The sequence below is a fragment of the Echeneis naucrates genome, chromosome 11 (genome assembly GCF_900963305.1).
Source record: "Echeneis naucrates chromosome 11, fEcheNa1.1, whole genome shotgun sequence".
Taxonomy (NCBI): domain Eukaryota; kingdom Metazoa; phylum Chordata; class Actinopteri; order Carangiformes; family Echeneidae; genus Echeneis; species Echeneis naucrates.
This window is the reverse complement of record NC_042521.1, coordinates 19,228,830-19,256,296: the sequence shown is the minus strand read 5'-3', so window position 1 is coordinate 19,256,296 and position 27,467 is coordinate 19,228,830. Positions and strand designations below refer to the sequence as shown.

General features: G+C 40.4%; 1 protein-coding gene across 1 annotated transcript; it reads left to right on the top strand.

Annotated features, from left to right (window-relative positions):
• Window positions 1-3,986: 3,986 nt before the first annotated feature.
• ccn2b (cellular communication network factor 2b) lies at window positions 3,987-9,534 on the top strand. The gene is made up of 5 exons (XM_029514411.1): window positions 3,987-4,077; window positions 6,642-6,858; window positions 7,547-7,802; window positions 8,346-8,568; window positions 9,229-9,534. Exons 1-5 carry the CDS (start codon window positions 4,024-4,026, stop codon window positions 9,532-9,534), a joined length of 1,056 nt encoding a protein of 351 aa, XP_029370271.1. The 5' UTR covers window positions 3,987-4,023.
• The last annotated feature ends 17,933 nt before the right edge of the window (window positions 9,535-27,467 follow it).

The following is a 27,467-nucleotide window of genomic DNA, read 5'->3' as shown; positions in this document are numbered from 1 at the left end:
AATGTTGGCACAGGGAGCCCTGAAATACCCTCTGCTGTTTTTTCCTAATACAGTAGAGTACATAGACAGTCATTGTTCCACTCTCCCATGAAGTGAAGCAAGTGAATGGACCCAAAGCTCTATTTAGGCTGCTATTGAGGCTTTGATCATATCACATTATTGAGTGGCCTTGTTTCATTGAATTACATATTTATTCATTTATTTATTGGTACACTCTTTATGGACCTTCATTCCATGAGGAGTTTCAACTTAAACCTGAGTTTGCATTTAGGTTTCAGGATTATTTCATGAGCCTAGTTTTGTTCCTGGTCTTGCTCTCAGGTATGTCTCACTTCCTCCTTTTGTTTCCACTGTCTTTCCATGGGCATTCTCTCTCTCTGCCTCTTTGTTTATCTTGGGGTTCCGTCCAGGTCACCCGAGAGCCATCATCCCATTGACCTATTGTATTTAATGTATTTCACAGTCACTCTTCCACAGGTTACTCAGTCTACCAATAGGGTAATGTTTAGGCCTCTTTGGTTAAGTGTGTTTGCTTCCTTGTTATTCTGAAGATTTTACCCTAACCTAACTCTCCCTGTGTTGAAGGATTCATCATATCTGTTAGCTCTAGTTCTGATTCATCCTATGCATCCAAGCCTTCTCCCAGTCCATTACTACATGGACTAACATTGTCATCCATGGCAATGTTAGTGCCAGGGATGATGTTCACATTCCTGAACATGAAGAGACAACACTTCAAAGCAACGGCCGGCCAAAGTTGGTACACAGTGTTCTTAGGGCAAGAAGAAAGTCGACAGAGTGATGGGAGGGGTGTGTGGGTGGGTGGGGGGGTGGGGGTGTACCAGACTTGAAAAACATCCTGAGTGAGCAGAGAGGGAAGGTAGCACTGTGGTTCAGTCAAGGAGTCCTGGCTATTTTTAGTCCTCTTGCTCACCTCACTACAGACAAAATGTTTTTGTAACCTCAACAGGTGTCCCAGGAGCCAGAGCTTTGCTCAGGAGTGAAACTCTTCTCCTTTTCTTTTAATTTTTGAAACCTCAAACCCGATGTATTTGTATAAATCGCCAGCGCCAAATCATAACAAATTTACATCAAGGCACTTTACACATAGAGCAGGTCTAGACCAAACTCTTTATAAATTTATTTAAAGAGATCCAACAGATCCCCCGATGGTCAAGCACTTGGCGACAGTGGCAAGGAAGAACTTCCTTTAAGAGGCAGAAACCTCGAGCAGAACCAGGCTCAGCGGGGGGCGGCCATCTGCCTCGACCGGTTGGGTTGAGAGTGGAAGAGAGAGAGAGAGAAAGTGAGATAGGCATTGGAGGAGGGTGTAGGCAGGAACATGTTGCTGCATGAAGTTCATGGAGTTGAGCTGTAGTATAGAATTCATGAAATATGGGACCAGCAGGTCAGAGGCAGAAACCTCGAGCAGAACCAGGCTCGGGGGGGCGGTCTTGAGCGGTTGGGTTGAGAGTGGGAGAGAGAGAGTGAGATAGGCATTGGGGGGAGGGTTTAGGCAGGCGTTGCAGGAACATGGGATGGCAATGAGTCACCACCTGCAGGATGAGGACAGGGAGAGAGAGGAGAGGAACTGGGAGAGACAGAGACTTTGGCAGAACATGGTTAGAAAATGCAGCATAAATGCATAGAACTGGGTGAAACTGTGTTTTTTAAGAAGGATGGTTCTTATCAGCACATGCAAGGGGGGAAGAAGGGAGAGCGAGCGAGACGGAGGGAGAGAGAAAGAGGGAGAGAGGGTAACAGGGAGAGACAGAGAGAGAGAGAGAGAGAGAGAGAGAGAGAGAGAGAGAGAGAGAAGCTCAGTCCTTCTCCCAGTAGCCTAGGCCTATAGCAGCATAGCTAAAGAGTAGATAACTTTAACTTTTAACTATACGCTCTGTCATACAGGAAAGTTTTAAGCTTGGTCTTGAAAATTACTAAAGAGTCCGCCCCCTGGACCGATACTGGAAGTTGGTTCCATAGAAGAGGAGCCTGATAACTGAAAGATCTACCTCCAAATTTACTCTTGGAGACTCTAGGAACCACAAGTAAACCTCCATCTAGAGAGCAGAGTGGCCTACTAGGACAGTAAGGAACTATGAGCTCTCTGAGATATGATGGAGCTTGGCCATTAAGAGCTTTATATGTTAAAAGAAGGATTTTGAATTCTACTCTATATTTTACTGGCAGCCAATGAAGAGCAGCTAACACAGGAGAGATATGATCTCTTTTCCTAGTTCCTGTTAATATTCTTAAGCATTCTGAATCAACTGAAGGCTTTTTAGAGATTTGTTTGGACATCCAGATAGTAATGAGTTACAGTAGTCCAGCCTATAAGCCTAGAAGGGTTGTCCGTGGTAATAAGATCCAGTATGTCTCTGGAGGAATCGGCCTTGATCCTCTTGGCCGTGTTGTCTGCGAGAAGCCCCATGACGCACTGCTGATAATATGTCAATAATCAACCCAGCCTGTCAAGGCAGATGGCTGCCCCCCCCCCAGGTTTGTGCATCTTGAAGGAAGTTTTTCCTTTAAACTGTCGCCAAGTGCTTTCTCACCTATTGGATCTCTTTAAATAATTTTAGAAATAGTTTGGTCTAGACCTGCTCTATATGTAAAGTGCATTGATGTAACGTTGTTATGATTTGGTGATATACAAATAAATCTAATTTGATTTGATTTGATTTGAAGTGTCTGAAGCTTTCTAGGTCCTCCACTCTGGCAAAATTTTTTGATTTAAAATTCCATGTGATAACTTCTGTGTGATCCTGGGGGATCCAAGGATATAATCCAAAGAAAGGACTTGTTATCGACTTCACTTGGCAGCACATTGCCGCCATGTAAGGATTCAAAATCTCACCCGGTCTCCCAATCACACACCATCTCCCTTGAACCTCACATCACAAACCTTTTTGAGTTAACTAAGTTAACTCATACTGTATGCAGCACTCAACACCATGAACAGCAGCTCTAGTAGGCAGAGAGGAATAAGCAAGTGGTCTCTGCAGGCATGGTCCTTATATAACAGTGCCCTGGATGTGATTGGCCAGGCCACAATCCACAGGTGCTACCCAATCAGGTTGAAGGCACCTGGAGAGCAGACAGTGGGGAGAGGGAGAAAACCAGGAAGGAAAAACAACCCCACAAACACAACTATACAATGCCCCTGCCTGGCATGTAACAGTCAAATTTTCTTGTTAGTATTAAGTTAGTGTTAAGTGTTAATTTCTGATTTGTCATCACATCAAAATGTATTTGTGAACGCAATGAGGAAAACATATCCTGGATAAGATATTGAACCTACAGCCAGGATACCTATGGGGACTCCAGTCCAGGCTACATCTGAAAGGCTCCTGGATATTTCACATGAAATTGTACATCTGTTTTAACTCCTTCATGGTTCATTTCCCCCTTAGCTTCAGCACCTTAACATGCTGATCCTGAATTAAATGGTTCCTGGGTGCCAGCCCTGCGATTTTTACTGAAGATTGTGACATTGGTTGTTTCTGGTATTTAAGAACAGCCGAGTTTGTGTGTGTCTGCCTCCCCCTGAGCATCTACTGGCCACTGCTGCTCTGTAGTTTGTCAGTGTTTGGCATGCATTGCCCTCATTTTCCATGATCATTACCTCTGCTACATGAAGTCGTCTCAGACTCTGTGATCAACATTGCTGGAATTCAAACTGAAACACATTGCAAATTGGTTTTTCAAATTAAGAGTTTAAATTACCAGCCTAAGCGGTTGATGTCCCCCCGTCAGTCACCCTTTTGTGAACCCCACAACGATACAAACTAATGATGTTACAGAGGACATTGTCTGAGTAAGAAGACCTTTTGATTTGGGATATTTTCACAACTTGGAGCAGAGTGCCATGGCTCTTGTTTCTCCAGCTACACCCACTGGGCTGGTATTTAAGCCAGTTTCTCCTCCCAGGCTTCATCAGTCTGCTGCAGATAAAATAACAAGTGCAAGCTTCCCACCGCAGGAACCAGAAGTGCATGAGAGGACTACGGCCTGCACAAGAACATGTCTGAGGCAACAACAGTCACACTTTCTCTTCTCTTGCATCTCATCTCATTGGTAAGTTTGCTTTAACAACTTAAAATCAGATGTGAAAATTACAATTTATACCAAAGTTAAGATGTTGTGCTTCTTGAAAACATACATTCAAAAAATTAACATCAGATGATAAAGCTCAAAATTGTTGAAGCTCTTGCTTCATCTAGGAAAAAAACATATAAAGACTGTCTTTCCTCTTCTCTGTTTTGGTCATATTTTCCTCTTCCACACTTGTTCCCTGACCCTGCTGGGCTGATGCTGAGCAATGCGAGGAAAAAAAAAAAACATGGAAAGTGTTTGCTGTCCTGTGTAATCGCAGTCTGGTCTTGCCATCTTGTGGCATACTATGCAATCACTATTTCAACCCGAAGCCTTTATTTGCCTTTATTTGCTAAAGCAAAGGCTTTTGTGTGACTTATCTGGAGAGGTGGTGTCCTCCTTGGTCTGTGTCCATGGAACCCAGGAGTGTGCAGTGTCTGTTGCCTGCCTTTAGAAAATGCCACCAACAGGGCTCAGATTCTCCAGGATGGCCTTTGTGGTGATCTTTAGATTCTTTTTGGCCAGCACGGGCGTTACTTTTAGTTTCCGACCACGTCCTCCGAGATTTTCCACAGTGTTTAACCTTTTGTATTTTTTAAGAATACACTGCAACTTGTGGGGGCTGGGGGCAGGGGTGGCAGACCAGGTTGGTGGTCCCACTTTTTAAAAAGAGGATGTGTGCCAACTATAGAGGCATCACACTGGAGGGTCAGGCCGATTGTCAAACGTCTGATTGAAGAGGAGCAATTTGGGTTCTGCCCAAATGGTTTCTGGAACAATGAACCAGCTCTTTACCCGTGCAAGGATCCTGGATAAAGCCTGGGAGTATGCCCATTTGGTCTACATGTGTTTTGTGGACCTGGAGAAGGCATATGACTGGGTCCCCAGGAGATTTGTGGAGGGTGCTGTGGGAGTATGGGGAGAGGGGGTCACTTTTAAGGGCCATCCAATCTCTGTATGCCCAAAGCAAGACCTGTGTGCGGGTAATCGACAGTAAGTCGGACATGTTCCAAGTGAGGGTTGGCCTCTGCCAGGGCTGCGGCATGTCACCAATCCTGTTTGTGATTTTCATAGACAGGATTTCTAGGCACAGTTGAGGAGAAGAGGGGTTTGCTGCTTTTTGCGAACAAAGTGGTGCTGTTGGCACCATTGTTCTGTGACTTTCAGCTCTCACTGAACAGTTGGGATGAGGATCAGCACCTCCAAATCAATGGCCATGGTTCTCAGCAGGAAACCGATGGACTGTCTATTCCGGTTTGGGAATTAATCTTTGCCCCAAGTGAAGGAGTTCAAGTACCTAAGGGTCTTGTTCATGAGTGGGGGGGCCTTGGAGTGTTAGATTGGCTGGAGAATCGGAGCAGTGGGAGCAGTACTGCAGTCGCTCTCGGTCTTCAGGGCAATCTTTGTTTCTACCACCACCTATGGTCATGAGAACTGGGTCATGACCGAAAGAATGAGATCCTGGGTACAAGCAACAGAAATGAGCTTCCTCAGAAGGGTGGCTGGCTTCTGTCTTAGGGATAGGGTGAGGAGCTCAGTCATCCAAGAGGGGCTCAGAGTAGAGCCGCTCTTCCTTTGCATTGAGAGGAACCAGTTGAGGTGGTTCGGGCATCTGGTGAAGAAGTCTCATGGTCGCCTCCCTTGGGAGGTGTTCCAGGCACATCTAGCTGGGAGGAGGCCCTGGGGCAGACAAAGGACCAGGTGGAGAGATTGTATCTCCACTCTGGCCCGGGAACCCCAGTCAGAGCTGGCCGATGTGGCCAGGAAAAGAAAAGTATGGGGCTCCTTGTTGAAGCTACTACCCCTTGGATAAGCGGATGAAGATGGATGGAAGGATGGATGGATGGATGGACAGATGCAACTTGAAATCATTCAGATTTGGCCTTCTAGCCTTTTCTGGACTTGTGAGCAGCCACAATGCACAGCCAGGGGTCCTCAATGAGCTCCTTTGTCTTAGCCATGTCTAATTAGGATGGTTTAGAACAGCTTGGACTATTGGGGTTAGTACATAAACTTTGATTTTCCCATTGACTGTAGCAGTTTGCAGTTCATTCATTCACTCATCTTCTACCTCTTATCTGTATGTGGGTCACTGAGCCAATAAATGAAAGGTGAAGTAGGGCCATTTCCTCATAGACTTCAATACAGTCCTTCCAACCAGTGAATTTGCCCTCTGATGGTCATTAGGTAGAATGCAGGCTCAAGGCTCTTGAGCATTTGCTTCAATTTATAGTTGCCATGTTTACAGGGAGTCTGCAGTGGAGGCTTGATTAGCTGTGTGTGATTCAGTTTTTCTTTCTTTTTCTGACATGTTGACTTTTAAATTTTGGAAAGGATTTTACCTGCTTGTGTTTTGCATTTGTCAGCTTAACTAATGTTATTAATGTGTGGAACTTTATTGATTGTAAGTAGCTCAAGTCATTATTGCAGTAACACATTTGCTTTTGTTGAATTAGTTTCTATCTCTCATTGATGCTATTGGAGCAAACTGGGCTTTAATCCTGGATGAAATGACGGTCCTTTTCTGTCCTTGTGTGTTTATGCAGACAGCGGCCCACGACTGCCCACAGCCCTGCGCCTGCCCTGCTGACAGCCCCCTCTGTCCACTGGGGACCAGTCTGGTTCTTGATGGCTGTGGCTGCTGTAAGGTTTGTGCAAGGCAGTTGGGGGAGCCCTGCTCCCTGCTGGAACCCTGTGACCATCACAAGGCGCTCTACTGTGACTACACTGTGCTGAGTGACACCGAGACTGGCATCTGCATGGGTAGGCTTCATAAAATGCACCCCACCTTCATTTGCCCCCACACTGATTAAACATACAACAAAACGTCAGGAGATGATTTGACATCGAGAAAACTGTCAAGCCACAAAAAACTACAGATGTTAGGTTTTGTTTACTGTCCACATGTTCCCAGTTGCTTTCAAATATGTGCACGTGTCTATCAACTAAATAGAACTACAGTGTAGAAATGGTGCTATTCCATGGTTTACATTACTTATCTACTTATCAACTCCCTGTTTCCTTTCTACACTACTTCACTTCAGCTGTATCTAGCTGGATGGGATGTGAAAGCAAATAAGATATTTTATTTGCAGATTTTTGTCTTTTTTTTCCCATGATTTTTTAAAGATTTATCTTTACTCAAACATTTTGGATATGTTATTTATTCATTTTCTTTAACAGATGGTCAAGTTTTTTATTTTTCATGATATGCGCAGGGTAAAGATATTTGATTGTCTATTTCTCTTCCAGTAGCAGATTTTGCTTTAGCCAAATAAGTAGAAAATACAACCAACAAAATAGAGTTTCCTCCTATGTATTATATGGAATATGTATATTCACACCATGCAGTAGTTTACATTTATGAGATATAGACATAGACTTTAAAGAAAACAGCTGTATGTATTTTAATCTATAAAAGATGAGTGATGGTGTTTTATGTCCTCTGTAGCTCAGGAGGGTCAGACCTGTGACCTGGGTGGGGCGACTTTCCGCAGTGGGGAGTCCTTCCAGCCCAGCTGTAAGCACCACTGTGTGTGTATGAATGGAGAGATTGGCTGTGTGCCAATGTGTGCCAGTGATGTACGGCTGCCCTCCCCTGACTGCCCGTACCCACACCGTATCCAGATCCCCGGGAAATGCTGTGAGGAGTGGGTGTGTGAGCAGACATCACAGGACCACAACTACCAGTCAGTGGTTGCCAGTCAGTGTCACCTTTCTTATTATCAGGTGTCAGAGTTTTTCATTCTTTAATAGGATTTGAGTTATGTTTAAGATTTATTGATATATCAGATATAATACTGATATTGTCCTGAAGTCTCACTGATTGGGGGTGTAGTTTTAATTACTGGCATAATAAGAAAAGGGTGCTATACAGTCCTTATTTAGTGCTTTCAATTTAGCAATTTAGCAATTTAAAACATGACCTGTGTCCCAAATCAGAGGGCATATCCATCAGAAGATACAGTCTATGAAGTCATGATAATTTTCCAGGAAATCATACTGTAAATGGATGAACTGAAGCATTGGGCCTTGCACGGTGACACGGTGGCAGTATAGGAGATGGGGAATCACTGAAGAACCTGGATGCATTAAATTGCATGACTAATTCATTTAGCGGTTGCACATACATAGACACCCCTTAGTTTTCTCTCTAGCTTACTCTGCATTTATCTTAATTTAGTTTAATCACTCTCACTTTTTCCTCTCTTGGCAGGATCCTCTCAGATTCACCCCTTACCCTCCTCAAGTCCCGTCTCGGTCTTCAGACAAGTGTCTTCCCATGGCCCGCTCAGAGAGACCCCCAGTGATAACTGTATAGTCCAGACAACGGAGTGGAGCAAGTGCTCAGCCACCTGTGGCATGGCCATCTCATCCCGTATCACCAATGACAACCAGCGATGCCAGCTGGAGAGGCAGACCAGGATCTGCATTGTCCGACCCTGCAACAGCCAACAGGAAAAAGAAATCAAGGTCGGTTTGTTTTGCTAAAGGAGGGATTATTCCTCATTACTCACAGTACAAACATTTCATTCGCAAGGTTTATTTCATTGTTTCATTGTTTTTACAAGGCAAAGAGGTTATAATATGCCCACTGAGAAGGTGAGAAAGACATAAAGCCTTAAGAAAGTTCACCTGGGCCATAGCTAGGTTGTTAGCATGCACATTTTAGTAGAATAAAAGAAGTGGTAAGAATTGAACCAAATCACAACAGCTGTTTTGGACCAGTGGAGACAGCTCTGCATAAATGACAGGTGATCAGAATCAGAATCAGAATCCAAATCAGACCATTACCAGGTATATGTAAATTAAGAAATTAAGAAATTTGATGGTATTCAGTGTTCACATATAGCCCAAACACAATCTTTTCAGTGAGCCTTCAAAGTTTAGTGGATATGATCAAAAAGGCTGGTATTGGCTGGCAACTTTTTAATAAAACTCAATTAAACTTTATTTCACTTTCCCTGCCAAAGCAAACACTGAATCTCGATTTGCTACCACTGGTTTGTGTGGTGGCTGGGGTTTGAATATAGACCCTGGCTACTATATTTAATGATAGTACTATTATGCATATGATGAATATGCCTCTATGATGGTGCTGACATGTAACACAGTTTATCATCTGGCCTACAGAAGGGGAAGAAATGTACCAGAACACCTAAGGCTCAGGAAGGGATACGATTTGAGCTGTCGGGCTGCCTGAGCACCAGACTGTACAAGCCAAAGTTCTGCGGTGTCTGTACAGACAACCGCTGCTGCACACCTCACACCACAATCACTACTGAGGTGGAGTTCTTCTGTCCAGAGGGTGACGTCTTCACCAAGAAGATGATGTTCATCAAGACCTGTTCCTGTCATCATGACTGTCCTCAAGATAACGACATTTTCCTGGTATCTTACATGCGAAGGATGGTCGGGGACTATGAAAGCAGTATGTGATGGAAGTGTTGTACACAAATAGCCAACCTCACCCTCCCTGCTGACAACCACATTCTTAAGAAGGGGCACAAATTTTTTACTTTTGTCAGACGCAACAAAAACCTTGTTTGGGTTGACAACATCCAAATGGATAGGCCATATAAACTGACAATGGAGGTTTTAAAATGAAAAATAAAGAAAAATAAATAAATAAAATTATAGAAAATAGTTAATAGTTTTGTGATATATGCTGTTAAAGATTGGTGTTAAGAAACAATACACAATTTTTCTTTTGTATTCTAGTGTATAGTTGCAGATAAATCCATAGATTGACAAACTAAACAAAGGCAAAAAACCTGAATGTTTTCAGGTCTGTTTTCCTGACATAGTGACTTTAAAAGGTTTCTATTTTCATCATTACAAAAGCTTTTGTTGTCTTTAACTGACAAATGAGACATCTTTCTGAAAGTAATTATAATACAGGAATCATTGGTTTAACATGATGTAAGGTATTTAGTCTTTCTGGCAACTTCAGAGCTTGGAGGTTGATTGTTAACTGCTGATTAGTCTAGTTCAGTGTTTCCACTTTCCATTTTGATGCTTTGGTCTAATGACCAGTGGCAAGAACCAGAATATAAGTCGCTGTTATTTCTATTATTTGCTGTATATTTAAAAAGAAGGATGGACCATTTTACCATTTGACAAATACAACTTGTGTAAATACTGTAAGACTGTGTACAGTTTTATACTCTAATTTATACAACAGTGTTGTAGTTGTTTAACTGTAACCATGATGCTTTGTATAAGCACCTGACTAAGATAAAAGTGACTTATTGTCTGTTGCACTTTTGCATTTTCAATAAACAAAGTATATTTTTATACATACACTGTTTGTTTGTCTCGTTCCTGTAAGTTGTGCAATAAAAAAAAAAGAAAAAAGAAAACAGCAGTTAATTTTAGAGTGAACAGAGCAACAGTGGTCTTAGGTGTTAAATAAGAGCAGCTGTGAATGAAAGTGAGCTGCAGGTAGTGACCATGCGAGCAGACATAGGAGCTGATAAGCTGCATGGATTATGTGCAAATTTGATTAATTTTGATTAATATCACAATATGCACATACAGTTCACAAAATATTACATCATCTTGCTTTGAGTCAAAATGCAGTTTTAATACTTTAATTGTTTTAGTTTATACTCCCTCACATATTCTAAAATGAAGCTATGTTTGAAGTGAAATTACATTCAGCATTTTATTTATTTATTTATTTTTGTATTTATTAGTGATAATAGTTTCAGGCAAAATCAACCATTATGCCAATTGTCAATAGTAGACAACAAAATACACAGGTGTAATTAAAGCGAAAAGTGACAGTAAAAACATCACTCAGGTTCTTAGTTGAAAGATGGAGGAAAATTAGCTCTACTGGTTTGGAGCGTGAGATCCATTTAAGCATGGATATACAATTCCTGAAGTGATGTCAATGCTGCAGAGCGTTAAACCTGTGTTCTCTCTAATGACAATCAGGAAGTGACTCAGCTGGTTGGAAAAATAAAGTCTATGGTAAAATGACCCTACGTCTTGATCTATTAGCTCAGTAAATGTTTTACAATGTGATGTTCATTTTTAAAATGATGGTTCCATTCTCCTCCTCAGCGTCACCTTCTCCTCCAAATATATTGATATATTTTTTCAAAAAACCAAGATGGTAACAGACAAATTACAAAGCAGACATCAAAATGTAGGTCACAAACCAATGGATGACATCAAAGTTGGTTTGGCTTCAAACTCTGCTTCACAAGTCTGTCTCCAGAAGGTAGGAGATTTTTCCAGCAGATTATACTGATTACTCAGAACATACTAAAAGCACAAAAATATAGGTCATTTAAGTCCTCAAAGCCATGCTGTCATTATTTACAGCAGTTTATCCTACTTCAGGTAATGGGCAGATTGTTTCCTGGGTATTATGTGTTATTCTGTCATGTGAAAGTGAAAGTTATTGTGTCACTTACTTTTCCTCTTATTTCAGACCCCCATTTTGTGTCTTATTGTGTTGGCACCTCTGTGATTCTTCAGAGTGGTTGTTCTTGTCTTGTTATACCTAATGCAAACTGACTTCCTTGCTGATGGTGTAATGTCACATTAAATATTATGAAGCTCATCCACAGGGACAATCATTATTGTTGTGTTGACCTTTTACAATTAATTCAGATAGTACTAGGACGAAATCACTTCTTCTCACTCATATTTGTGGCTTTAAAATAAATCCTTGCTTTCATCAGTCTACACTCAGTACTATTTGATTATTACATCCAAGACTGAAGCTTTTGAAATTCAGTTTTTGCCAGGGAATCAGCAGTTATGTTCTAGAGGTAAATAAAACAAAAACTGTCCAAATCCAGGTGTGCCTTATCCAACAAGGCTGGAAGCTGGAGCTGCTGATAAAAACTGGCCCACATACAGCATGATAGTCAGATACGTCTTCCACATTTGGTCCAGCTGAATTAGTCTCAGAAATATATAGTAGATTTCAGTACAGGACGATAACAGCTTGAATCTGCCCCCCGATAAAAAATAAATAAATTATAATAATAATAATAAAATAAAAAAAATAAAAATCTTTTGTCTCGAAAGTAACTAAAACATGTCTCTACTTCGTCATCCTCCGTCAGCTCAGCATCATTTCCTCGCCACCTGCATGACTCTGACAGCTCTGTATTTCTATGAAGCTGCTCCAGTGAAGACTATTATTTGCTGCCACTTGAAGGCACCATACAGCTAGACGCAGCATTTCCCGATACCGAGGCTGCCACTCCTGCACTCCTCGGTGCTCGGCAGCCCGACAGCCCGGCAGACGGTGATGGGCTGCAGGTGACTCCGGCGTGTCACCAGCCAGAATCTCGCCGCGGAGGCGAATGGAAAAGACCCACATCTCTCTGCAGAGGACCGCTGCAGAGCCGCTGTCAACCTCTCAGGTGCTGTAACTGCTCATCAAAATATATGCTATGTGCTGCAGCTTCGTTTCTGTTGTGTCTTACTGTAAATATGCAACTGCTGCAGCAGTTTCAATGCAGCCTATTGAATATCTGTGGTGGGGGCAGGAGGAATATTCTAGATCCTGTTGGTATTAACAGAGCTAATGTTGCTGTTTGGGCTTGTTTTCTTTCAGCGTAGTGTGCTTGGGACAAATGCATGACAGTAAAAGCATATGTAGGGAATACATATTTCATGAATCTGCCCCAGTTGCATGGTGTAACTAACATGGGAGGATGTTGACCTGAAAACTTTGATCAATAGCTCAGTGGTGTTAGACAGAGTATTTCAAAATAAATGCTTTCTGATCTCTCTACATTCCAAGAGTTTATACTGGTGATGTCAGAGATATAGTGCTTATAAACTAATACCTGTGATGAGATGAGGATGGCATTGTTGTGAGGTGAATGTGGAACAGCAGATGAATGACCAAGCTGTCATCCACACAGCTATTATAGGCCCAAGTGACAGAGCTCCATCCCCCATGTCCTCTCTCTCCCTTCATACACATCTGCATAGACACAAGGCCCAGAGTTTGGGCTCTGTGCGCCAGTGTAAGCTCTGCAGAAGTCAGAGGTGGAATCCAATGAATCAGATTAAATATTTTTCTATTATATTGATGAAGCCCTAGTGCAGATGATCCAATTTTGAAACTGCTTGCAAGCAGGTGACAGAGCTTCAGGTCATTTACTACCACAAGGGAAATACTGATCTAAATGTGCCTTTTCTTGGTTAAGAGGCCTGGATCCTCCTTTATCAATTGAGAATGTGTTGCATCCCACTGATTTAAAGTAATGCTGCACTGAAATGCTCCTTGTCAACTTCTGTCAAATAAAATGGAATAGAAAATCATATACTTCAGTATCTCCATATTTGTTTTAGAACAGGTCCAAATGTATTAAGACACTAAGATACACACAAATGTATTAGGATAGCAGGAGCTCTCTTAAATCAGCCCATCTGGAGAGGCCCATAATGTTAGAGTTTGCCAAGCCACACAGCCGGTGATGTTCTACAATAGTCATCATTTAATTTTCTCATCAAATGTAAACTCACAGTTTGTAATTTGTCTGTCCATCTGAAATCACATTTGAAAGAGAGGGGGGAGCTGAGGAGGGCTGCCTGAACCGTCTGACCTGCTCTGTACACTATCCTGATTCAGTCACTCTGCCCTGTGGTACATTCAATCAATCACATCCCAATAACGTACACCCTACTTTATGGTCAATTTTCCTAAAAATGGGACCATCATTTAAATAATCAACATTAATGTTTTACTTAAGACTCGAAACTGGAGACAGAGAATATAAATTGACTTCACTTTAGATGGCCAAATTTTAGTCTCTTTTCAATCCACAATAGTTCAGTCACACTGAAGACTGAAGGCATTCATCTTTAAGTGATTACAATTGTTTTGCTTCAGTATTTTCAAACATGCAACTTAAATCAAATCAAATCAAATCAGATTTATTTGTATAGCGTCAAATCATAACAAAGTTACATCAAAGCACTTTACATATAGAGCAGGTCTAGACCAAACTCTTTATAAATTTATTTAAAGAGACCCAACAGATCCCCCGATGAGCAAGCACTTGGCAACAGTGGCAAGGAAAAACTTTCTTTAAGAGGCAGAAACCTCGAGCAGAACCAGGCTCAGCGGGGGCGGCCATCTGCCTCGACCGGTTGGGTTGAGAGTGGGAGAGAGAGAGAGAGAGAGAGAGAGAGAAAGTGAGATAGGCATTGGAGGGGGGGTGTAGGCAGGAACATGTTGCTGCATGAAGTTCATGGAGTTGAGCTGTAGTATAGAATTCATGAAATATGGGACCAGCAGGTGTTGCAGGAACATGGGATGGCAATGAGTCACCACCTGCAGGATGAGGACAGGGAGAGAGAGGAGAGGAACTGGGAGAGACAGAGACTTTGGCAGAAAATGGTTAGTAAATGCAGTATAAATGCTTAGAACTGGATGAAACTGTGTTTTTTAAGAAGGATGGTTCTTATCAACGCATGCAAGGGGGGAGGAAAGGAGAGCGAGCGAGACGGAGGGAGAGAGAAAAAGGGAGAGGGGGAGAGAGGGTGACAGAGAGAGACAGGGAGAGACAGAGAGAGATGCTGGAAGTTGGTTCCATAGAAGAGGAGCCTGATAACTGAACGATCTGCCTCCAGATTTACTCTTGGAGACTCTAGGAACCACAAGTAAACCTCCATCTAGAGAGCGGAGTGGCCTGCTAGGACAGTAAGGAACTATGAGCTCTCTGATATATGATGGAGCTTGGCCATTAAGAGCTTTATATGTTAACAGAAGGATTTTAAATTCTACTCTATATTTTACTGGCAGCCAATGAAGAGCAGCTAACACAGGAGAGATCTAAACCAAATGACCCCTGTGATTATAATTTAATTGAAAAGGAGTGTTGCATGACTAAAATTCTTTGGGTCGGCCTTGATGTTAGCATCACCCTAGCTCGCCATAATTGGGTAATTTGCAGTTTATCTGCGCATGGTTAATTTGCATCATTGTGTTTTCAATTGTTTTTCGTACAACAAGAACAGGTGAAAACATAGGTCTTGTGTTCAGGGTGTGAAGCTGACGTTGATGTTGAAAACAATAGTAAGGCCTGTAAACAACTTACATTATTTCGTAAAAATGGGACACAGGGAAGGGAACAGGGTAAGGTATGTACCCTGGATTAAAGCACAGGAGAGCAGGAAGCGAAGGGACCAATAACAAAACAAGAGGTGAGTATCAAAACAAACAAACAGGAAATACAATTACTGGAGATTGTTGAGGAAGAAGACAAAATGATTAGAGACTACATGTAAGAAAGAGTCAAACCTCACAAATTCTTTATCGGTGCTCCATTGAGAAAAGTGGTAATCCTGTTGAAAATGAATAATATTTTCATAGTAAAAACAGTCAGGGTTGGTCTGCTAAGGTTCTTTTGTGCAAATGTACCCTTTTTTCCATAAAAATTTTAATTTAACGTTTTTTTTTATGATATGGTCATACGTTGGTCCATTACCCACAATATAAATTGTCCACAGACAGGAGATTATAATTTCAATTTGATAACAGTGAAAAACTTCTTGTAAATTTCCTTGGTTAGCTTCAGCTCCTAAAGTTAGCCTGGCTGATTCAGCAACCTCAACTTATAGTTAAAAAGAATGAATGTGCATAACATCATCGGCAAGTCTGAGCATTACCAACAGAGGGTGCTCGTTAAGTGCAAAGGACACAAACCTAAAGGCTTGCCTTTCGGGATGAACAACCAATTTCCAGGAGTGGTCGCCAGAGGCGGAGAGTGCTGTACTGAAGGACCACCAACAGAAAGGACTGCACTCAGGGTAGACAGACTGTACATTGTCAGTCAGACAGTCAAGTTCTATGAAAATATCAGCTTTGCATAAATAATGAAAATATATATACATAAAAATGTCAACCAATGTAAAAGAAAAAAATTCAGAAAAAAAAAATAATGACACATTTAAATGCAGATATTTTCCTCACTTAACTGTGATGAAAAGAGAGCTGAGCCAGAAAGCGAACTGGATCATGACAGAAAGAATGAGACTGCGGGTACAAGCAACAGAAATGAGCTTCCTCAAAAGGATGGCTGGCTCCTCTTAGAGATAGGGTGAGGAGCTTGGCCATCCGAGTGGAGCTCAAAGTAGAGCTGCTGCTCCTTTGCGTTGAGAGGAGCCAGTTGAGGTGGTTTGGGCATCTGGTTAGGATGCCTCCTGGGTGCCTCCCTTAGGAAGTGTTCCAGGTACATCCAGGGATGAGGGTCTGGGGCAGACCGAGGACCAGGTGGAGAGATTATATCTCCACTCTGGCCTGGGAACAACTCAGGATCCCCCAGTCAGAGCTGGTTGATGTGGCCAGGGAAAGGAAAGTCTGGGGCTCCCTGTTGAAGCTGTGACCTGACCCCTGATAAGTGGATTAAGATGGATGGACAAACCCACTTAGTAGATTCAGAAGAAAATTCTCCAATTGATCCAATTTTTTTTACAAAAATGTTCTTCCTGTTACAACAATCAACAAAGAGGAGTCTCCATTTTGGTCCATAGGACATTACCCTTTCCTTTAAGCAGTATGGTAACGGACCCAGAACGCTGACACATCATTATTCAGGCATGAGTCTTTATTAAATTATACACAATTGTGAATATCTATGCTCCTAATAACAATGATCCAGCTTTCCTCCACAAAGGTCTTCCACAATTATCCGACATATCAGTCACCCCAACTGGGATCATTGGAGGAATCATTCTATAGATCATTCTCTTAACTCAGTACACACAAAGAAATTACAATCAGCCAAAGTCCTAAAGGATTCTATGGATTACTTAGGACTTGGCGATGGCAGGAGACTCAAAAATCCTACAAGGAGGGAATACACCTTCTTCTCCTCAGTGCATCACTCTTTGACAAAGAATTGACTTTTTCCTGTGAAACAACTCTATTACACAAAAAATCAACACCAGTACATGCATTTTAACACCTCATTACTAAGGGATCCAGGATTTTACACATTAATAAGAAAGGAATGGAAAAACGTTTTGGGAAGAAAAGACTTACCAAATTTATCTCCATCTCTGATTTGGGAAGCTGGGAACACTGTAAGCAGAGGCAAAATTAGATCTCATTCCTCCTCAAATAAAAAACAGGAACAACTGCCTAAAAAAAACATTGAAGAAAAAATTTAAAAACTAACAATAAAACTGAACAAACAATTGTGGACCCAACTACAAAATTTAAACCCAGATACCAAAATTTTGAGCATAACAACAAATCAGGCAAATCAGGAAAAACTATCTCTTATAAGTGCAATTCAGGACTTAAATGGTAAATGCCCCAGGAAATCAATCATATCTTTTACAGCTTTTATCAAAATCTATATTCAACATCAAACAACCCAAACCTAGAACCTAGACATTCAGGCTTTTCTCAAAAATCTAAATCTTCCTCAAATGACTGAAGAACAAAGGAACTGTTTGTATGTGCCAAATGATTAGAGCAAGGTGGCAGGAAAAGCACAGCGTCCTTCATTCCACAAAAAATCAGTCATGGCTATCAATGCATCAGTGAAGAAGAGGAAACAGGGAATACCCCCCCCCCCAAAAGTGTATATATATATACTGATTTTATAAATATATACTGAGGCAGACATAAAAGTGGAATGAGAAAGGATGGAACAAAGATGGAAGAAGAGAGTGGAGGATGGGATTTGAATGAAAGAGAAAAGAGAATGATAAAAAATTGGAAACAAAGACAGAAAGAATCTTGAGAACATAAGAGAAAGATCCAAGACCAAAGACCCAACAATAAAACCCAAGACTGTAAAAAATGTTGAAGAAAACGATGGCCCTATCTTAACAACAAAGAAGAGAGCCTTTAGAAATGCTGGTGGAGGGAATGGATCAGTAAGAAATTGAGCAAGAACGCAAGAAAGGTCCTGATGGGACTATGACAGATTTATCTGTTGGGGTGATTAATTGTGGAGATTGGCTTGCAGTCATTTATGACCAGAATAGGTGGTTCACAAAGGCTGTCATTGCTGATGCTCATAATAAAGATATGTAGGTCAGGGATCACAGTGGAAATAAGCACTTGGCTTTTCTGATTTTTTATCCCCACTGGAATGCTCTTGTTTTTATTGTACAAATGGCCTAATAAATTCAATCATTCATTCAGGTTGAGTTCTTTCATCCTCATAGGCCCAGCATGCGATTCGATCCAAAACCAAGTGGAAAGGATATGTGCTTCACACCAACTGAACACAATCTGATCAAACTGATGAAGCCATCATCAACAGGCCATACAAGCATGACAAGGGAGATGTACCAACTGTCTGCTGAAGTTATGGACTACATAGAGGAGCTGCATATTCATTGTGTACTTCCCCATGAAGCTGAATGATCAGAGAAGTGGAGAGGGAAAACATACAGTGAAGCAGTGTAAAAAAAGAGGGAAAGTAAAACTTGATTTAGATTGTAGAGAAGCAGTAAAAAGGCGTTAGAGAAAGGTATGGAGTGGATTTTGTTTTTTTGGTATACAGCCTGCTCTATGATAGCAACTTTCAACACAGCTATTTACTGTTTACATTATTTACATTATTGAAATATATGCCATATATATATAGGAATTGGAATTGTTTGTTGTAGTGAAGCCACATTCAATGTCATCAGATGGAGCTTTATTTGTTTCAGGTGAATATGCTTATCATCTGTTTCGTCAATGCAGTTGAGTTATGAAAGTAATTCTCACTTTCAATTAAAAGTGTGTTTTTTGTTATGTGCAAAATCGTTACTCTGCCTGTTAAAAGTTAAAGATGTGAGTTGAATGACTCTGTTGTGTGATTAGGCGAATGAGTGAACCAGTAAAAAAAAAAAAAAAATCCGTATGAAAAAAATTACATAATGGGGAGGATTCATTATTATAAAATTTGAGAGCCAAACACTTATTCTATGATCATAAATCTTAATGTTTCTTAAGAATTAAAACTTTTCTTAATAATTAATTAAAATTTATTAATTAAAATAATCAAAACCTGATTTATCCATATTGTCAGGAATCATTGTCCTACTTATATGATGGCTCAAAATGTCCAAAGCTCTGAGTGCTCCCAGGTGAACAGGGGCCCCATTAACTGCTGGTTTGGCTGGGATTTGACAACAAGAAAACAAAGGATAACCCCTGATTTATCCTTTAAATGCCAGTGTGGTTGCAGCAGTTTTGCCATCAGAGCCTTAGTGACCTTAGTAAAAATGTCAGCTCAGCTGTGTTACACAGAATGCATATAGAATGGATGTCGCTCTATCGCAGAGTTCATGTTCGCATTCGCAAGTTTGTGTACTTAGCTATTTTTATCCACAGGATCTATTTTTATTTCTCTGATATATTGAGAAATATTCTTGTGGTATTTTCTGCCATGACAGTTGTATTTGTACATGTACAACAAAACTATGCCCTTTCATACTCTCTGATATGTGAGTGTCAGTTGGGTATGAGAATAGGAGCTTGATTGATTTTATTACCAGTATTACTACTGCAGTGTTCAATATTATGGCTTTACATGCCAGTTTATGTCAGTTTCTATCCAAATCAACCTAACGCAGTCTCTTCCAGTATACTGTTACAAGCAAGCTTGTGTAATGTGTTGAAGTGTATAGATAACAAGAATGAAACTGCAATGAATGACAAAGTTAATTATTTATTATTTATTATTAGTAGAATATGACTGATACTGATGTTTGTTTCTGGTTTCATTTTTCACACTGCTGGACCAATGACTGCTGATGATTCCTGAACCTCACCTGGTAAGTAACACTGACATTACATCTCACTGCTCCAATTGAGAAATATCAAGTTTCCAATGCAAACGTACCTGAATTAATTTACATCTCACTTGAGCAGTCACACGTTTTTGTTGCACAATGCAAGGACGAAGACAACTGTGTTTCTGTTTCAACTTTCTGCCTCCAGCTGTAACCACCACTGCACTGACTCTGACTCAGTAGTATGGTGGTGACTGGCCCTTTTTATTTACTGCTGAGGTTTAAATTGGGAACAAGTGGATTTATTGACTTGACTTATTAAATATATACAAAAGAACATCTTATTTGGCCTAGTGATTAGAACTCAAATTATGTTTTTGTTGTAATATAATAACAATATGTAAAATAAGAAGTAGACCAGATTGTAATGCAAGTAACAAAACCAACAACAACAACTCAAGCAGGAGACTTAAATAAACTATTAAGGTCACTACACCTGTTATTCATTTTAATTTTACATTGTTGCATTTAAAAGTAAGTTTTTACAAACAAAACATGCAGTCAATGAGAAATTATTAAATGATCTTTCATAAACACCCATGCTACCTAAAATAATTTTAACTGATTCTAGATGCTTACATGCATCTATATTAAAGACTAAAGTGGTCTTGTATGGGCTGTAAAATTATGTAACTCAGCTCTACAGTTGTGGGAGCTTTAGTTAATCACAGTCTCTCCAGCACCAGTGTCTATATTTAGTTCAGAGCAAGACCTCCATAAATTTGTCCAGCAGAGAGCAGCATCAGGCATCACAGCGTAAATGAATGAACAGGTGGTCTCTGAGTCAGAGTGGATTATCATCATTAAATTTCTGCATCCTGATTTAATGGAGAGTGGAGAGCTGAGTATTTATTCACAGCCAGTCTTCAAGCAGCTTTAAAGCCATTGAGAGAGGAGGAAGGGCTGCTTTCTACTGCAAATTTATTCCCTACTCTCTTAATGGAGAATGATTGGATTTTTGACTGTACACAAACCACCTTCAAACATTTTATTTTATTATACTATCCAAAGTGGTGAAGTTGTAGTGCACATACAGAGTGTTCCCATGGTCCTTTGAAGCATGAAATCACATCTCTTTCTCTCTTTCACTGAATTTCTTGTCTCTCTCACTGTTGCTATAGGAATAAATAACTGGATTTTTGTTTTTCTCACATATTCCCATTACCCACAGATTTTCAGGGCTTTTGCTGCTACATGATTGGTTGGTTTGATAATTGTTTGGATCAGCAGATGTGCAGGTGTTCATATTAAAGTGCTCAGTGAGTGTCTTAAAGCAAAGCAGAGCTTAAAATGGATGATTGCTTTGGATTCCACTGCTGTCATGCCTCCATTTTTAAACCTACTATTTATTTATACATGGAGTATACAAGGTAGAGGAAGACAGTTGTGTTTAATGTGTATGTTGAAAACATGACACAATGAGCACACTTTTTGGCTTTTTGGCACATAGACAAACACTACATTTTATTCAAGTAAAAGTAACAAAATAAAAGAGGCAAAAGGTGGAAGCTTTTATCTAATGAGTGGTGTTAAATAGACTCAGTGGCTTTTTGCTGATGCCAACCAACAAACAGAGGGACCTGTTCATTTTTTAGCATGAACATTAACGCTATCATGAGTGACAGAATCAAGAATATCATGAGGTCATAGTGCTCTTTAATGCTCATTAATTTAAAGGAGCTTTTAGTAAGTTTACATTGCTGATGTTAGCATTCGCATCTATTTACTCTCAAGTCGAAAGGGAATGGTGCACATTCAGCATCAAATGTGTAAGTTTCTGATAGCATCCAGTGAAAACAAAATAAGAGATCAATGGGAATAGAAATGTTATTGAATAAGTGATTCCAAGTAAGCACAGTAAGATAAAATGCTTTACAGGGAACCACCAACAAGCTCACAATGGTCTCATGATGTAGTCCTCAAACTGGTGACGATTGCTGTGGTAGCACAGAGTTAACTGAGTCTAAGTGGAGGAAGGCAATTTAAAGAGCACACGCTCAGCTGGAGGACACAAATAATTTGTCAATAAAAGAGTGAGAAGGAGAGCAGAAGCTGAATGAACAATAGTTTGTTCATATCTGTGGGAGGGTCCATTAAACCACACTGGCCTCTTGGGATCAGCTGCTCAGGTTTGGGGGAAATTTTACATTTATTAGCAGTAAACCTGGGAGGCAGCAGTAGTTAGTGAAGGTAGTTTGTGGTCGAAATTCATATAGCGAATCTTATAATTAGTTTTCTGCATATTCCTGTATCTGTAGAAGAAAATCTGATAACATAACCAATATTTATGTTTTATACATTTACCCTTCATGATGACCATAGATTATACGATAATTCTCTAAAGTAGCAACTTTTCTGTGATTGCCTCATCAATCCTTATATATATAGTGCATTAATAGTAACATCAGTGTCTGGTAAACAACACAGAGAACACAGACAGAGAGGAGGCTTCAGTAGGAAAGCTAATGCTGCTCAGTACACTCTGTACACAGCAGTAAAGTGCACTGCTGACATCAGTTTTTGCAGATCAGGGAGATGATCAGCTGCTCAACGGCAGTACAACACTGTGCTGGAGCGTTAGCTACAACCCACATTTGTTTACTCCCATCTGTAATTTGAAATTGAGACTTCAAACCACATGTCAGGATTTCTGTAACTTTGTGCTCTCACAACAAAGTAGTCACAACTCAGCCAAACCCCACTTACCACGACCCACCATCCAACCCTTCAGGAGTTGGTTTCTTTATGTGCTTACCTTAATCTGTTATATTTTTATTGGAACACTCAGAAACTAGGTAGCCAAACAGAGGATAGGATCAGAGCCTATACACTGGGATAGCTATTGCTTATTTAAACCACACATATATGGAATACTTATGGGATACTTTAAATAAAACACAATGAATTATATTACTCAATTGTCTTAGTTGCACTGAATGTTATCAGTAAAGCCAGTACAGTCAAATACACCACTGAAGAATATGAGAATACCTGAATATTATCAACAAATACAGTAAATGGAAATTTGTGTAGAAGATAATTTTAGCACATTTTGATGTGTTGCGGCTATGTTTGTTAATAAGGATGCTGCTTCAATCCAACTCTTTACATTGAGGCATCATTTAGACTAATGTTTTAATACAAACTGCAGGTACACTGGAGGGAAAGATGGCAGTCCTGTGGCAGGGTGGAGGTATTGGATTGTCTGATCTCTCTCTGGGGAGCTGTCATGCCCATTGCTGTCACTTCAACTCAGCAGACAATCTGGTTTAGCACCTGCTCCTCACACTAGGGGGATGGGGGAGATATAAGGGATATTTAATGGGGGGAGGGAGCTGCAAGGCAAAAGGGTTGCTTTTTGTGTAGTGATGGGGGGAAGAAGAGGCCATACCAATGTGTGAGAAAGTCTGACTGTACAGACTGCTGATGCGGGAAGCATTGTGCTGAGTAGACCATTCCCTAGACAAAAGCTCTCAAAGTAGCTTAGATATGCTGATCATAACCATGACGCTGTGTTCAAGGAGAACTGTGCTGTGTCTCTCTCTATTGGCGTCCTACTTGGCTGTTAGTTTGCATTTCTTGTTGTTTTGTTTTCCATTTTTGCCAAAGATGGAGAGAAAGTCTTTTCACGAAAGCACTGCTGGGAACTAAAGTTTGATTTATTCTTCTGATACTTTGATGGACTTTTTCATATATATATATCATTTATTATTATTATAAATTATAATTTATAAATCGCTTTTCTTTTTTCTGAACCTTTACCAGCAGAATCTTTTTTTTTTTCATCATGGAGCAGCATAAAAAAATCTATGTTCAGTCGCAAGTGTTTGGTTGAGCACCAAAAAAAGCAGCTGGGATTTACTGTGCAAAATCCATGTCTGTACTGGATTTCCTTTGGAGGTTAAGTAAAAAAAAATAGTAATACTTTCGCTGCCGCATTCTTAGACAATACACCAAATGCTCTCATTGGTTTAGACACGTGATGACACCCATCCCAAGCCGTTGGGTTTGAGTTAGGGTTAACCCATGGTATATCTATATGTGTATTCAAAGCTAGTGAACAAAGGACTGCCTTAATTGTTACCTTTGATTTTTGGCGATAACAACGTTAAATTGCCCAGCCCTAAATAAACATAAAAAAAAAATCAAGTGAATAATAAATAATAAGTAACTGACTGATCAGGCATTTTTGAAAAACAAAAAAACATTCCTCATGAAACATATTCTTCCTAATGAAAACAGAAAGGGGTAATTTATATTCATTTATGTCAAAACATTGTTACTCAGTTTGACAATATGAAACTTTGAATTGCTCATTGTGATGTTAGTTATCCAAATAGTCCTCAAACCTGAACAACCACAGTACTCAGAATTTTCAGTAGAAAACAATTTGTATATTTTAGTCTAGTCATATAAGCTGAAACGAAGTGTGTCTGTCATCTTTCTTACAGATTGCTATGCAGATCATTGTTATTCAATATTTAGAGGTTTGGTGGGATTTGGAGGAAGGATCAAAGAACCTTGTTTCACGTGCACTCATGAGGATGTAGGCCTACTATAGTCTGTTATGCAACAGTTTGCAAGCACATGTGGGATTGTTTCTACAATCCTCTCCGCATTCAACCATTCACTGGTTGTCATAAAATGAGGTATCTCATGAAGTCAAAGCTGCAGCCTGAACTGATATCCCTACAAATTAATTCCAAACTCTTCAGTCCACATGCTTACCCCTTTCACTGATGCGCTGTTTCCAATCACAGAGTGAAAATGGAAGTATTGATTTTTGACGGCACAGAGAACCTTGGTTACTGATGGTGGAGCTCCGCCATAAACAGCAGTTTTGAGAGCTGTGATTGGAGTAGGCTTCTGCTTGCACCGCTTCCATTGGCTGCTCCCACAAATACACTTGCTTTATTCTATACTCCACCCTGCTGTACAGGGAGGGGGGTGGGCAGAGGATGTAAACCAGGGCACTATAGCCTGCATGCTGTCTTACAGGCTGGATGGTCCATATCTGCCTGGTGATGCATGCCTCATGTATTCTTTTTTTAAGCAAACTATTGATGAAACTGATGAACGGCTGAAGGCCTGAGCAACTATTGTAAAAACTGGCAAGTGCGGTCTATCTGTTGTGTTGTTGTGTCAGCATTGTTTCTGTTTGTGTCTCTTTATGTGTGTTTTTGTGTGTAAATTTGTCTCTCTATGTGTGTATATATGAGTGAGTGCGTCTGTATATCTGTCTCTGTGTGTGTTGTGCAGTCTGTCAGAGTCAGAGAAGAAATCATTTGAACTGATGGCCATGATCACAGTGTTCATCAACTTTGTGTTTGTGTCTCTTTTTGGGTTTGTGTGTGTCTGGTTGTGTCTGTATATGTGTTTCTGTTTGTATGTCTGTTCTTATGAATAGGGCTGTATAGTTCTGTCTTTCAGTATGTTTGTGTCTGTTAATGTGTATTTGTGTCTTTGTGTGCATGTCTGTAAGAAAGTTTGTGTCTGTCATGTTTTGAGTTCTGTGGTCAGGTTTTGAGTTTGGTCTGGTTTGTGTTTCACTGTCAGGGTTTGAGTTCTGTTTAGTGTTTTCGGTTTGTGTGGTCACTATTTCATTTTGAAGTCCTGGTTCTGTTGTGTTCCCCGTTAATTTACTTCCTGGTTGTTCCCTCCTGTGATTGCCTTCCCTGCCCAAATGTGGTTCACCTGTGTCTTGTCTGGTCACTGTATTTCAGTCCTGTTTTCCGGTTACTCTCAGTACGTGTTCACACAGCCAAATATACACTACACAAAAAAATAATTATAAAATATTCCTTATCTGTGCTGTGCTGCACTGCTGTCTGCAGGGGAATCCTCTCAGGATCTTTTAGTCCCTAAATAAGACACATTAAACTAACTCTCTTCATATTAGCAAATCATTTTAAGAATGACAGAAAGAGAGACAAACGTACTTGGAAATTGGGTCTGGATCCTCACTCACGGTGTTGGCATCTTCCTCTGCAAAAAAGTAAAAAGATTAAATAGAACCGTGTAACGTTTTTGACTATTGGGTAACATTAGCTTAATTTTTCCCATCCATCCAGGAAAAGAACAGCAGCAATTGAAAGAATTCTGAACCACAGCCTAACCTGTTAGCATTTACCTGAATCTCCTCTTTTGCAGTCCAGCTTCTTCCCTGACACTGATGTCCCTATTGAGTCTGCACCTGTTGGATTCCTCAACACTACAGTTGTTAGTTAGGCAATGACAAAATAAGCTGCTGATGCTGCTTTCATGAGCTCCCTGTTTTACATTCGAACACACTGATGCAGTCCTTCTCATCATCTTAATGTATATATTGCTGACCCAAAAATATTAACGGTGAATATGATAAAAAAAATAAATATTGATAGATTCAATATGACCCTCATGACATGATTGAATAATTTCCAGCCAACACATACCACTGTGACACCAAGATCAGACAAATAGAATAGAATAGAATAAGTTGAAAACATAGATATACAGACAGATAAACAAATATATATACACAAACACACACACACACACACACCACGACACCACAACAGCAAATGTAGTGAAATATTGTAGTGAATATGTAATGGCAAATAATTTGCAACTTTTAAGTGGCATGTGTTGACTGAAGAGGCTGTTAGCCAGTCAAAATACAATATACAGGACTGTGGTAACTGTAATAAGTTTGGAGAACACCTGACTGAAGACATTTATCAGGATGTAAATGTGTTCTTTTCAGTGGTCAATTCAGTAATTAACTGAGTGTAGCCTCTGGACTGAAACAAATCTTTGATGCTTTTCTTACCTTTGGAGAGGAGATCCTCATTAAAATCTCAACAAACAACAATCGGCTAGTGATTTAATATGTCCAATGAGTCCAAGAGGCTTTGCAAATTTGGTAAAAATTTTGCGAAATTGAAACTCCAGATCTGACACCTTTCATATATCTACAAGGCTCAGCATGAATACTGCTCCTGCAGTACACTGTAACTCCACCTCCATCTTTTCTTGCCATGTCTACACAGCTGTTGTAAGACAGTTGTCTGCTGCGTGTGAACATGCTGTATCCTTCTGGATGGAAAATTGGGGATACGGAGGACCCTGACAGGTGCGACTCTATGAGGCAAAGCACATCTGCCAGTCTCAGCTCATGATGTGCTTTCAGGTCCACAATGTGAGCTGGAAGTCCTTGAACGTTGTAGTGGTCCATACATTTAAAGAAATTCAACAAAGGTCTGGCAGCCTGGAAAGACGCATGATTCATATTTTGTGTCTGTCATGATGTGTCATGAGCATATATCTTTTTTTCACCAAAGTCCGTGATGGCGAGACCCAGTAGCGAAGTTGTGCGGCTGAGTGCGACATACGCCCGTCCAGGTTCGAAAACACGTTTCAGACACACAACTGCTGACGTCATGGTCATGCCTTGCACTTTGTGGGCTGTGCATGCAAAGGTCAACTTTATGGGAAACTGACGTCCAACAACTCCTTTCTTGCTACTTAGGTTTTCCTCAGATTTCTCAATGTAGACGAGATCATCTGAGGTGCCTAAGATCTTTTTCCGGAATTTCTGTCCTTCTGTG

What these genes read in the sequence shown, in the direction of transcription:
- ccn2b (XM_029514411.1), top strand. Translation starts at nt 4,024, where the DNA reads ATGTCTGAGGCAACAACAGTCACACTTTCTCTTCTCTTGCATCTCATC. An exon ending in TCTTGCATCTCATCTCATTG is followed by an intron (nt 4,078 to 6,641) that starts GTAAGTTTGCTT and finishes GTGTTTATGCAG; the next exon opens with ACAGCGGCCCACGACTGCCC. An exon ending in CAGTCAGTGGTTGCCAGTCA is followed by an intron (nt 7,803 to 8,345) that starts GTGTCACCTTTC and finishes ACCCTCCTCAAG; the next exon opens with TCCCGTCTCGGTCTTCAGAC.